General features: G+C 45.6%; 1 protein-coding gene across 4 annotated transcripts in view; it reads right to left on the bottom strand.

The window, feature by feature from the left end:
* The window catches only part of MAPK8 (mitogen-activated protein kinase 8), a 585,436-nt gene that overhangs the window by 212,252 nt on the left and 359,224 nt on the right, over positions 1-13,960 (bottom strand). For 2 of the 4 annotated variants that reach the window (XM_086921790.1, XM_086921792.1), the window contains exons 7-8: positions 3,513-3,678; positions 2,648-2,719 (exon numbers count right to left, since the gene is read on the bottom strand). In XM_086921790.1, coding sequence (XP_086777916.1) covers positions 2,648-2,719; positions 3,513-3,678 — 238 coding nt within the window. The remainder of the gene's footprint in view (positions 1-2,647; positions 2,720-3,512; positions 3,679-13,960) is intronic. The other 2 variants (XM_086921791.1, XM_086921789.1) reach the window with 1 other exon arrangement.

Raw genomic sequence — 13,960 nt, 5'->3', positions numbered from 1 at the left:
GCACAATGCCTCTTTCCATATCAGACACCAGTGAAGAGTAGCACCAAACCTCCATAATGCAGCATGTCAACACCAAAAGGAAACCAGAAATCACGTCTCTTACAACTAAGGACCGGTGGTCAGTGGTACCAAGAACCCAAGACATCCTCTGATCTATTCCATGCTACCCATTCTATTCCAACAGTAGGGGGAACAATAGCTCCTTTCAGATAACAGTGAGGGTTACCACAGATTACAATTTAAAAAATGAGGAAAACACCCAACTCAATCCGGTCCCTGACAGAAAAGTAGCAATGACTATTTTCATTATAGACCATTAAGATTGATAACAAACCTCAGCTAATTACCAGAAATCATATTTATTTATGGATTTTGGCTAAGCGCAACCATGACTCCTAAGGAGTCTCTTAAAGCTAAATTGTTTTGATGGAGGACAACAATGCAAATATATAATAGCTAGTAAGGGGTGACCCCATCTATATAGGGCCTAAGGTCGGGGAGAAGAGGGACACTATCAAGAAATATGCAACAAGCTCCCTCGGGACCTATATTTCTTTGATTTATGTATACAACATTAAGTAAGGGCTACACATAATTTATGCTCTTAGACGCTTTAGCCATTAATTTATCATCATTTTTTATTCCGAAATGCATGAAAAAAATGTTTCTAATTTTCCTTTGTTTTATACCTACAACACCATAAAAATATCCATTTACATTTGTGTACAATATTATTTGTACCGGATTATGCACTCCTCAAGCTTCATAAGAACAAATACAATCTACAGTTTCAGACCCCTATACAGTTATATCTACTCAACTTTCATCAAATCTCACTATTTCAATCACACCTGAACCACATTCTCACATCATCCAATATCAACCATCCTTCATATTTGGTTCATGGGGAGATCTAGAACAGATTTGTCTCCAATCCCTATTGGCGATCTAAATACAATAGGGTTTATCAGAAGGTCTATGAGCGCTTCGGTGGGTTGGAAACAAACAATGGACCACCTTCCTCAGGACCATGCCAAATAAGCTGACGACCATACAGGTGGTACAGTGGGTGTACTGTTACACCTTCAAATTCAAGGAGGCCACGTGGTTGGTATGCCACTCTATGAATCTACTACTATCTCCAAGACTCTAGTCCAATCTATATTACTTAGGAGCTCCTTGTGTATTCTTTCTGTGCTCCTAGGATATATTCCTCAGCAGTATGTTCTCCACAGAATGGTAGCTCCGTAGTTATATTTCAAATATGCGCAGTGTGGTAGGTAGAGTAATTTCAGCATGGCGGCCCTATCGGGCATTCCATCCATAAACCGAGTAGACAGGCCACTGTGTCTCTTTCCGCATTTGTAGGCGCATGTTTCTTTCCGCATTTGTAGGCGCGTGTAAGCAGATGCTACAAGGTAAAGAAGTAGATATGGATGACGTCCCTAAACTTTAATATTGAAACCTGGAAAAGTAGGTCTAGTGTGATCAAATTCCACAACATGTCATCTTGGGTTTAGTTTCAAACAGTTTTGTCTAATCAAGAAGATACAGCACACAGAGTGACAGATGAGTCTGTAGAGGGGTTAAATGCGTTATCTTTCAGATTTCTTGATAATCTCCATTCCATCACTTATAAATAAAGTAGTCACCTTAAACTGACTTAAGATATTAGGGCAGGCTTGTCATAAATATTGAACAGTAGGGGGTGAAAGTGCAGATCTTGTAAGTGCTCACCAAAATAAAGGGGTGGAAGAGAAATAGATACTCATTTGAAGTGCTGAAAAAGACATGGCGATCAATGGTATCAAAGGCAGCAGATAAATACTAGAATATCACAACTACTGAATTTTTGCTGTCTGCAACCATTCTAATATCATCAAATGCTGAACTTACCAAAGGATCAACAACCAATCAGGGACAAAGTCCCACCTGGGCAATGATTGAAGTTATTTAGTGACCTCCTTTTCTGGAAGTTTAGTAATACAAGACGGAAAAGTTATAGGTCTGTAGTTGGCTGGATCACACTTTTTGTTTCTTAAATAGGTCTTAAGGCTGCTACTTTTTTTTATTATCTAGGACATTGCCTTCAACAAGGGAAGTATTGCTAATTTGTAAATAAACGTATTGCACCATCAAGAAATAAAAGCCTCCTGACCAGTATTTGAACACGAGAGGCCACTAGTTTTTGGGTGGAGAACTGTCAGTCCAAGTGCAAAACTGGTAAATTGAAGGGGGGTTACAACATACTGGGCTGTCTGCTTTCCCTGTAAATCAAATGGCAAATGAGGGTGAATCTTATTATAGAGCACTGAAGGATGTCAATTCACGAAGCATGGGACTCAAGTAATTTGTACTACATTGCTTAAAATATGGCCTTTCAGAAGGGGTAGAGAGAAGGGAGTTTTAGAGTTTCTGGGGAGGAGTTGTAGACAGCATAGGTCTGCTCAAACAGGCGAATAGTACAAAGGAGGCAAGGCACAGGGGTTTCTCACCTTAGCGAGGCTTGCACTTCAGTAAACAGTCTCAGGTTCTCTGTGACACTTTAAATTTCAGTTGAGATCTGCATTCTGATAAGAGCTGGTATAACACACACACACACACACACACATATTAATGTTCCAGAACAGGCGTAGCCTAAGGATACAGTCCCTTCCAGGGAAGAGGATTTTGTGGCAAACCATTTCTCCCATAATGCACCCCACTGACCAAAGGTCGACTGGCAAAGGGAGGAAAAGCAAAAGGAGAAAGAGGTAAAGACAGTAGCAGACAAGAGAAAAAGCAATAGCAGAATTGCAGCACACATTTGGGTATTCCACACAGAGCAAGAGCAAGACCAGACGTGCACATTCAGGTATTTACTGTGACAACAAGAAACCCACAAAACTCCCCGATATACATTATACGACAGCTCTTACAGCACAGTACCTCTACTTATGAAAGAAGTAAAGCATGTGCTCCTCCTTACCCAATATGGGAGCTCACAGAGCAGCAGAGAAGGTGCGAACGCCGAATCCCCCACAATCAGATTCAAGAAGCTCTAATGCACTCTCCACATCAAAAATCTCCCGGTACCCCGAAAGGTGGGACAGTGAAAGCCCCTCACAGTCAATCCCTATAAATATTTAAAACCCTGAAAAAGAGATCCTATTTTACCTGTATATATTTTGTCTTCACTTACAATAATAAAGATGCTACTTTGCATACACTATGCTCTAAAATGTTTATACCTCCCAATTTGGCAAGTAATGCTGTAACAGCCGAAGACAATGAGCAGTCTTTACTAGCTAACGTGTGCTCAATTGGGCTTTCTCTCATACAAAATAAGCCTTGAATGCTAGTGTTCCCCCTCTTTCGTCCTCAGGATTTACTCTATACCTTCAGGAATAATCCATTTGTCACTGTACTTTAGGCACACCCGCTGTAATGAGGTCTGGAAAGAACTGACCCCTCACCAATCTAAACACTGTTTCCAACACATTATATTTGTCCTAAAAGTCTCAGTCCCTCACCGTTTTCTTTATATCCCATGCCAAGGATGACCTCTGGTGCCCTGTAGTAACGTGTTACCACGTACGGCGTCATCATAAAGCTGGTCCCTGCAGTCCTGGCCAATCCAAAGTCCAGTATCTTAAGTGTGCAGTCTGACTTGACAACGATGTTACTGGGCTTCAGATCCTGGAAGAAGGAAAAAACTGAAGATGATTCGCAGCTCAAAAGAACAATCTATATGCATTAAAAATATAAGGGGAAATATGTTAATAAGGAAAGTTTTGGGCCAAACACCAGCTCACACAGAAACAACTTTGCTCTGCAAAGACAACTGATCTCGGAAAAACTATTTACAGGTGGCATGTAAGTTTATCATTTTCTGGCGCTCTCAGTAGAGAATTCACAACACAGACAAAGCAGAAGAGCGGTCATTTCCACTTATTTAAAGATTCTGATATTTCCCTTTCTTCACAACTTCAGCTACCTTTCATAGTTATGTCCAAGTGAGTCAATGGTTATTTCCTTTTTGTCAATATGCACCCATTTTGGACAATATAGGGCTTTCTGACTGACTTCATCAGATTCTAAGTGGTTCAGCTGGATAGGTCTTGCAAAAAAAAACAAAAAAACACTTAATGCTCTGGGGACAACCAATAGGTGGAAGGGTCCTTTTTCGGATTTCTTTTTCCTGCAATTCACAAAGAGCATTGCCATGCATTTTGTGGGCAGTGCAAGTGCAAGAAAAAAAAAGCCATCCGAATATCTTACTTTTAGACACTGGAACATTTTAGGTTATTTAAGTATTCTTTTATTGTTTAATTCACAGCCAGGGCATGTATTGCAAACATCTGAGCCCTGTGAGAATAATGAGAGAAAAAAGGAACTGATCTTTAACTCCCAAAGATGTGTGTCATCGGGCAATGGAGCTGATGCCTCCTTAAAAGGGGGCAGAGCGTTTTTCAAATCTTTGAAACTAAACAATTTGCTCTTTCTTTCCTTTCTCCACAAATGGATAAGAAAGGGCTCAATCTGTTGTTTGACAGTACTAAACATTTTCATGTTACTAGATAGACAAGAAAATCATTTAGACTCTCATTAAAGAGTGCTTCAGTGTTACTGGTTAGGACTCACCCTTGCACAACCTAAAACCGTCCAAAGAAATACTGAGGTTGTGGATATAGCATTTTTCAGTGCGAAATGGTAAGTTGCATGTATCCTAATAAGCTGGAACAATCATGGAAAACAGAGTTTGGGCACCAAAGCCCACGTTTTACCCTCAATACAATGATTTTCATCACTGAAAATGTTCACCTGCTTTTTAGAAGCGAAATGTGCCCACAGAAAAAGTCATCCACGGTGCAGGTTTTACGGAGACACTTACACATGATTCAGATGGAAAATTGAATTTCCACCTAAATCAGGAAGGCATCTAAACTCATACATTATGCAGATAAGAACAATCTTTTTTTTAGAAAAATGTATTTTCTTAAAAGTGCACCGCACTTCCAGATTAGCAAAGCTTTTCAATGTTCTTGACTCTAAATGAAAATCCGATGGCGAAGAGGTGATACGGTCAGCCAGCTCAATGGAACTCAATGCCTCAATTTTGAAAGAACAAAAGGCTGAATAGTCCCTTTCAAGATTTGAACATGTGCGTGTGCTGCAGATGTTTAACTTGCAGTGCTATCTTTCTGGCTATACGAATTATAGAAATCCAGATCTTTAATTGAATCGGTAAGGAAGAATACGAATTTTCAAAACACGTCTCCATATTGGACCACACATGGAAGCCATGACACCCTCCATTAATTTGCAAACTCAATATTGCCAATCCGAAGTGAAAATAAACTTTTTTAGAAAACAGCTTGAGGTAAACCTCACAGATAATCACATTTAAGTAGTAACAGAATAAATTGCACAAACAACATCTCAATGATCCTATTTGTTGTATTACATCAGCGTCATGTTGGTGTCTCCAGACATGGAATCTGATGGACATCAGATTCCATGTATTCTTTTGAAGCTGAACATTCTCTGGCAAGTCAGTTTCCGCATAAACAGCCAGGGAGTGTCCGTTCATCTAATCTAATATTTATCTGTACCTGGTTGGTGTGGTCTGCAAGCCCCTTACTACAAATTATGGTGAACATGCGGCGAGGAAGACAGGTAACGGCGAGATTCAGATCAGAACGGATCGGCGCAAGTATAGAAACGGACAAGAACCAAGGACGCATCAATGGTGAAGACGATAACCAAGGTACAAAAAGGCAATTCGAGAAGTGTTGTCGCCCACCGCAAAGAACAGTTCAGTTTCCGCAAAATAATCTTCCGGAAAAATAAGGGAAGCGTATGTGTTTTGGGTGCTGTGTGGGTCTGCGCAGAAGTTAATGACGTAACAAGGTCACCAGTCATCTGTGCTGTAACTGTGTGCGACGTGCTCACACAATGTGAAACACTCGTCCGCTTACAGAGGGCAAGCAGCAGCCATCTTGAGTTGGACAGCGTGTTCACGTTAAGGCTGATATTTTAATATTTCTTGCAGCGGCTATCCGCACGGATCTGAGTTTTGTATTTGTGTGTCTGCACGGTGATACGGACACCTGGACATGCAGCAGCGATATCAAGTTGGTCTCTGACGCGATCAAGAGGCGGCCAATGAAGGAGTCCTAACAGTTTCACACGGTGGTCAACGTCTAACTGCGCAGTGATACCCACACTAAAAACTGTAATCCTTTGTACATGTAGGATACAGAGTTGTGAGAAACACAACAGGGTGAAGAGCAGGTCCATGGAATGCATCTTAGTAGGGCAGTAAGCAGCTTTTGTCTTCGTGATATTTTGAGGGGCACGTCACAAGGTGATGCAGACATCCTACCGAAATCTCAGGCTTTATGAGGTGATGTGCACACCATAAGGAAACAACTGGCATTTAGTTTCAGTGTGTCAAGCACCACTAATACACACACCCTTGAGTTTTTAAGGCAATATTTTACTAAGTGTCTTAATGTACTTCATAGCAATCCAGTTTACAATTGATGGGCTATTGCAGCACCACCAGTGTTACTACTGAGTTTCTTTGTGCAAACAGGTCCCCCACCTATACCATGGGAAGATTAGATATTGATCTTTGAGAACTATTTAGATGCATTAGATGGACAAGAATTCAGTCCTAAAAGGAAAGGATTATGCTCCTTACCCAGTAAGCATCTGTTCTTGGTATGTAGAGCTGTAGATTCACATGCTTTGCATACTCCTGCCATCTAGTGTTGGGTCCAGATGTTTGCAAGTTGTTTTTCTTCGAAGAAGTCTTTCTTAGTCACAAGGTAAGATGACCACTCCTTTCAGTGATAGTGCGCATGGGCATCGACTCCATTGTTGGATTGTAAGCATGGGCGAATTTTGCGAATCTCGCGTTCACGAATTTTGCGGATTTGCGAACTCGCAATCCGCAAAATCCGCGAATTCCCGCGATTTTTTTTTTGTGTGTTCGCGCGTGTTACTGCCAGTTCGCGAGGGTTTTTACAATTTCGCAATTTGCGAACTTACCTGTCGGGTCGCAAGTTTTGCGAACTTGTTGTTTCTACGTGTCCAGCCTGTTTGGGACACTCTTCTTCATCACTGCCACTCTCTGTCACCACTGCCACTCTCTGACTACTCATGCCACCCTCTGGCCCACCCATGCCACCCTCTGTTTCATCACCACACCCTCTGGTTGTCCAGTGTACATTATTTTCGGCAAAGCAAAGCACACCTTCCCTGCCTCAAGTGACCTGAATTAATTTGGGGCTGATTAATGTGTCTCAGAATATTTTTTTAGCTGGCACCTGCTTCCTTAGTGCTTCCTGATTAGTGATCTTTTGCACTTGCTAAGTGCTTTCATTGTTGCAAAATTAGTTACAACACCTGCCCTGCCCCAACTGACAATAATGAATTAGGGGCAGATTAATGGATTTTAACTTCCAGCCTGGCTCCTGCTTGTCTCCCTTAGCTGTAATTCAGGACCTTTGTGGCATATGTGTAACTATTCTGAGGTTCAGAGCAGGGTCACATAATAGTTGCAACTGGCAACTGAACTCTGGAGAGGCCCCTCAGGAAGCACTACAGGAAATGGCTACTAATGATGAGCCTGAACTTTTGAACCTGGTAAGTAGTTTGTTTTGCTAAGATCGTATTTCTGCAATTTAGCACTTACTCGCGGGGTGCGAAGTTGTACTGGCAAGCCGCGAACTCACGCAAACAGTGCGAGCAAGCCATAAAATCCGCTGCTCGCGGATTTCACGGGAAATTCGCAAATCTCGCGGATTGCGAATTTACCGAAAATCCGCAAAATCCGCGAGCGAAACGGATTTTCCGCCCATGCTTATTGGATTGTTTTCCGGCATGAGGGTGAGAATGGAGTAAATGAGTGTAGTATAGAAATGTCCCTTTGTATGTACTGTAACTAATGCAAGACTGCAACAACTACCGGTGCCCAGGGAGGTGGGAGGGCGCGTGTGAATCTACAGCTTTACATGCAAAGAACAGATGCTTACTGAGTAAGTAGCATAATCCGTTCGAGGCATGTGTGCATAGATACACATACTTTGCATAGACTATATAGTAGTATTCTCCCAAAGCCGTTGCTAACCAGTAGATGTTGCAGCTGTTTGAAAAAGCGTATTTAGCACTGCTTGTCCAACGTTGGCTTGTTGGCGTGCTAACACATCCACACAATAATGTTTGATAAAAGTATGTGGTGTGGCCCATGTTGCTGCTTTCCAAATGTCAGCTACAAGGATGTTACCTAAAAAGGCCATAGACGCTCTAATTTTACAAGAAGAATGCGCATTAGGAGGTATTGATAAAGTTTGTTTAGCTTAAGCGTAGCAGGTTTGAATGCATTAAACAAGCCATCTTGCAATACTAGATTTAGAGATGGGATTGTCTTTGTGAGGTGTAGCAAACGCAACAAAGAATTGTTCTGCAAAATTCTTTTGTTCTTTCAATGTGGTACAATAACCCTCTTCTAACATCAAGAGTATGAAGAGCTCTTTCTGCTACAGAATCAGGTTGAGGAAAGAACAGCAGAAACCGCTTTGGGAAGGAATTTTGGGTTGGTGCAAAGAACTACTCTGTCTTTATGAAGTTGAAATAAGGGTTCTTCGAAGGTTAAAGCCTGCAGCTCACCAACTCTCCTCAATGAAATGATTGCAATGAGGAAGGCCCCTTTCCATGAAAGGAACTGAAGGGGACAGTTGTGTAAGTGCTCAAAAGGTGGACCCATGAGCTGTGTAAGCACAATGTTCAGATTACAAACTGGTGATGGAGGCACTGTGGGTGGTATTACTCTCTTAAGGCCCTCTATAAAGGCTTTAAATACTGGAACTTTGTACACACATAGATGTTGTCTGTTCTGCAAATATGCGGCTACTGCCGCAAGATGCAGTTGAATGGAAGTGTAGGCTAAACCAGCAGGCTGTAAATGCAGAAGGTAACAAATGATATTTTAAGTGGATCAATATTGTTATTGGTACATTATATAACAAAACATTTCCATTTAGCTGCATAGCATGCTCTGGTAGTAGGCTTTCTTGCTTCTTTAAGAATGGTCATACATTCTGGAGGCAAGTTAAGATATCCAAACTCTATGACTTCAGGAGACAAATGGCTAGATTGAGCTCCTTGGGGTTTGGATGTCTGACTTCTACATGGTTCTGCGTGAGAAGGCTGGAATTGAGATGGCGCTTTTGATTTGGAACTACTGACAGTTCTAAGTGTATCGTGAACCACGGTCCAAGTGGAAGCCACTAGAATCAGTGTGAGGGGTGTTTGCGTGAGCTTCTGAACCAGAAATGGAAGGAGAGGGTGTAAAGCATAGGCAAATATCCCTGACCAATTCATCCATAGGGCATTGCCTTTGGATAGAGGGTGTGGGAACCTGGAGGCAAAGTTTGGGCATTTTGAATTGTCCACTGTGGCGAAAAGATCTATTTGTGGGAATCCCCATTACTGAATGTATGGAAGGAGAACCTGGGGATGAAGTTCCTACTTGTGTATTTGTTGTCGCCTTCTGCTTAGGAGGTCGGCAATCTGATTGTCTACTCCTGGGAGGTGCTCTGCTAGAGGATGAACTCTGATGAATTGCCCAACGCCAAATTGTCTGAGTGAGGCGTGACAGTTTGAGAGAATGTGTCCCGCATTGTTTTTGTACAAAGTACATTGTACATCATGTTGGTGCAGATTAGGACAATTTTCCCTAGGAGGTGATACTGAAAAGCTTTCAGTGCTAGATATACAGCTAGAAGCTCTAGATAGTTGATGTGGAGAGCTTTGTACTTGTTGTCCCGCTGCCCTCGAATTGTGAAGTTGTGAAGATGGGCACTCCAAACTGTGAGGGATGCGTCTGCTGTTACCACGATCTGTGGAAAAAGATCGATGAAGGGCTGCCCTTTTAGTATTAAATCTTTTTTATTGAAAGCCAATACACCGACCAGTGCTTTTGGAGCTACAGGCCGCACAGTAACCAAACAGTTGCTGCATCATCGTCAACGTAAGTGTCATACAGTGCATGTTAAACACAGCATGTCGCCTACAACCCAGCTGGGCCGGCCGCGTTTGAAAGACTGGGAATCAGTTGGTCGCAACAACAATGCATACAGTATACGAGAACCCCCCCCCCCCCTCCCTTCCCCCTTGTCCGCTGAGGTAAAAGAAAGGAAAAGCTAAAGAGACTAGTGGTAGTGGCTAGAGCAGCACGGACGGAGCCCTAGTTCTGGGGCGCTTTTTTTACGGGGCTTTGTCTTGGGCTCTGGTATGGGTGTGTCAGCAATCGCAGGTATCGGGGACAGCTCAATTCCCTGAACTCCCCGGTAAGAAGTGTCAGAAATGGCCGCCAGAGGTCCGCAAATTCGTCCCCTCTGCCTGCTGTGGTCAACGAAAGCTTCTCCATACCCAGAATGGACCAGTCTGTGCAGCCAGCCTGTCTGCGCCGGCGGTTGAGGGTCTCTCCAGTGGGCCACAATATTTTGCACAGCTGCCCCCAATGCAAGCGCTATCAGTCTCCCTCGAATAGATTTCAGAGGGTACATCAATGCGTTGGGTAATCCCAGTAATACATAGGCAGGGAATCGGGGGAGCTGGGTGTCCAAGTGGAGGTCTACTAGGTCTAGGATGGTGGTCCAGTATTGCTGCAGCCGCTCACAACTCCACAGCAGGTGTTCTAGCGTGCCTAACCCTCCACAACCTCTCTAAACAGCGGTCGCTGACTTGGGGATCCCAACGGTGTATGCGTTCTGGTGTGTGATACCAGTAGGTAGCCACTTTTGTGAGTGTCTCAGTGAGGCCCGTGTGGTAGGCTGAATGACGGGCCCTGTGATAGATCCCCTCCCACTCTTTGCGTGTGAGCTGCCTGCCCAGGTCTTTGTCCCATCTAGCCTGCCCTGCGCTATAGGTGTATATGTTACTGAGCAGCAGGTGCTGGTATATGTCTGAGAGCAGTTTCTTCTCCGATGTGCGTGTCAGTAGCCATTTTTCATAGGGTGTAAGAAAGCGCTGCGCTCCCGGTTTGATCGTCGGCTGTAGGACCCAGTGCCGGACCTGTAGATAGGGCATGCGGTCGGTTTCTGGTATGCCATAGGCCTCCTTCACCTTCAGGAAAGGGAGGATGCCCTGAAGGTCAAACATGTGGCCTATCTCCCGACAGGGTGTGGTTCGCCAAGTCGCAAATGCCTGTGGGTCTAGGCCCGGGGTAAACTCCGGGTTATCGAATATCGGCGTCAGCGGGGAGGGAAAAGAAGTGAGGTCTCTCCGGACCGCCACTTTATCCCACACTTCCATGACCGTGCCAGTGATATATGACGCATATAGGTTAGGGGGCCTATGGCACCGCGGTAAAAAGGGCACACCCTGGAGTGTACGGCCTGCCACTGCCTGGTCTTGAAAAAGCCAATGCTTACTGGACTCCAGCTGGTACCACTCCACAAGCGTGGTTAATTGTGCCGCCTGAAAGTACAGGGTGAGGTCGGGCATTCCTATCCCCTCATGCGCCAGGGGAAGCGTGGCGATCAGGTGCTTAAAGCGGGGGCGGCGACCATTCCAAACACAGCGAGATAAATCAGCCGGTGTTTTCTGGAGCCAACCCGTCGGCGGGCGCAACGGGAGAGTCTGGAAGACGTATAGGGCCTGTGGGAGTAGCATCATCTTAATGGCAGCAATACGGCCCAGCCAGGACAGCGTGAGGTGTTTCCATTTCCTGAGGGTCTCGTTAAGACGTGTGCTGAGTCTGGCATAATTGGCCTCTGTTGTGGCCCGTATCGTGGGGGCCAGCAAAACTCCCAGGTAGGATACGGTGGATGTAGACCACCGTAGGTCAAATTCCGCTTGAGCGTCCGCTAACACCTCGGTTGACAGGGACACATTCAGGGCTTCCGATTTATCTACATTAATTTTAAAGCCCGAGGCCAGGGCAAATGCGTGGAGCTCGATGAAGAGTGCCCTCAGGGATTGCATCGGATCCATGAGCGAGAGCAGAATGTCATCGGCGTATAGACTGATTTTGTGTAAGTCTCCGCCGAAAGGGATGCCTCGGATAAGTTGGTGTTGTCTGATCCGCTGAGCCAGTGGCTCCATGTAGAGCGCGAATAAAAGGGGGGAAAGCGGGCAGCCTTGTCTGGTCCCTCTGTCAATCGGGAATCGTGGCGAGGTGTGGCCATTCACCCGGACCATAGCGTTCGGTTGCCTGTAGCAATTGAAAATGCGGTTACGGAGAGTAATCCCGAAGCCGAACCGCTGTAGTGCCAGGTCAAGATCGGGCCAGTGCACCGGATCAAATGCTTTTTCAGCGTCGACCGTGAGGAGCATGCAGCCCGGCCTTGCCCGCGAACCGGCCTCGATCAAGTGGAGGACGCGTTTGGTATTATCGCTCGTCTGTCTTTGAGGGATGAAGCTCGCTTGGTCCGGGTCCAGCAACTGCTGCATATAGGGGGCCAGTCGGCCAGCTATGATGCTTGTATATAGTTTGAGGTCAATATTCAAGAGGGATATTGGCCTGTAGGAACCGCATTTAGCCAGGTCTCTACCGGGTTTGGGTATCACCGAGATTGCGGCTTCTAGTTGTTCTGGGGGGATGGTTCCTGGCTGATCAAAGGTATTAAACAGATCTCGCAATAGGGGGGCCACCTGTGGGCAGAATTTCTTATAGAAAGCTGCGGGGTAGCCGTTCGGCCCCGGGGATTTCCCGAGCATGAGGCGGGATATCGCCGAGATGAGTTCCTCTAAGCCAATAGGCCTGTCCAGGATCTTTGCTTGTGCCTCATTCAAGGACGGAAGAGTCGCCCCATCTAGATAATTGCTACCCGCTTGGAGGTCTAGAGTGTCTGCATCATACAGGTCGGCATAGAAGTTACCGAACTCTGCCGCTATGGCCGCATCTTCAGTGATCGGTTCCCCCGAGCCAGGTTGAATAACCCGAATGTGTTGCCTCTGGCGTTGCTCTCTCAGCTTACTCGCCAGCAATTTCCCGCATCGGTCCCCCCGGTATAGAAGGCATGTTTCAGGCGCAGGGCTGCAAATTCTGCTACGTCCTGATCTAAGGCCGCTAGCATCTTTCTCTCTGTGCACAGTTGGCGCCAGGCCCTGGCCGCCCCCGTCCGTTGATGCATCTGCTCTAGCTCTGCCACCCTTTGCGTGAGCTCGGCCCGCTTCTGTGCACGCTCCTTATTGTTGGCTGCAGCCACCGAGATAAATTTGCCCCGCAGAACAGCCTTCAGCGCGGCCCATTGAGTGGCTTTGGAGGTGTCATCATTGGCATTGTGAGCCAAGAAGTGACGGATGGCTGCCGCTATTTTCTCGACTGTGGCAGGGTTTTGCAATAGGCCAATACGCAGGCGCCAGTGTCGCTGCGGGTTGGGAGTGTCCGGTACCAGGAAGGACGCCACCACTGGGGAGTGATCAGACAATGAGGCTGGGAGGATTTCGACGTCTCTCGCGCGCGCCGCCAGTTGGGTAGAGCATAAGAAATAGTCTAGTCGCGTATATGATTTGATTTGCGGGCTGCTGAATAGTGTGTGTAGGCTGTATCTCGGGGATGGGAGAGTCTCCACAGGTCGACCAGGCCTAGATCTGCTAGATGTGTGTGTCCCTCTGGGGAAAGCGCCCTGACCTGACCGGAGCGCTGATTAGAGCTGTCCGCCGTGTTATGAAATACCAGGTTTAGATCTCCCCCAATCAGCAAGTGTGGGTGTATGTTGGCTGTGGCCGCTTCTAGCGCTGTGTGTAGGTATCACTCCTGACCCTCATTGGGTGCGTATGCTGAGCCAATCAACAACGCCTGTCCCGCCACTATAAAGCGATGGACCAACAGTCTGCCCTTAATCTCCGCTTCTTTTTGCAACACCCATCCCCTAAAGGTCTTCGCCACCAGGATCGCCACTCCCGCCACTTTCTTGGATGCCGATGAGAAGAACTGCTCTGGGAAGAAGCGGGACTTAAG

The sequence above is a fragment of the Lissotriton vulgaris genome, chromosome 5 (assembly GCF_964263255.1).
Source record: "Lissotriton vulgaris chromosome 5, aLisVul1.2, whole genome shotgun sequence".
NCBI classification, from domain to species: Eukaryota; Metazoa; Chordata; class Amphibia; order Caudata; family Salamandridae; genus Lissotriton; species Lissotriton vulgaris.
This window is presented reverse-complemented; position numbering and strand designations above follow the sequence as displayed.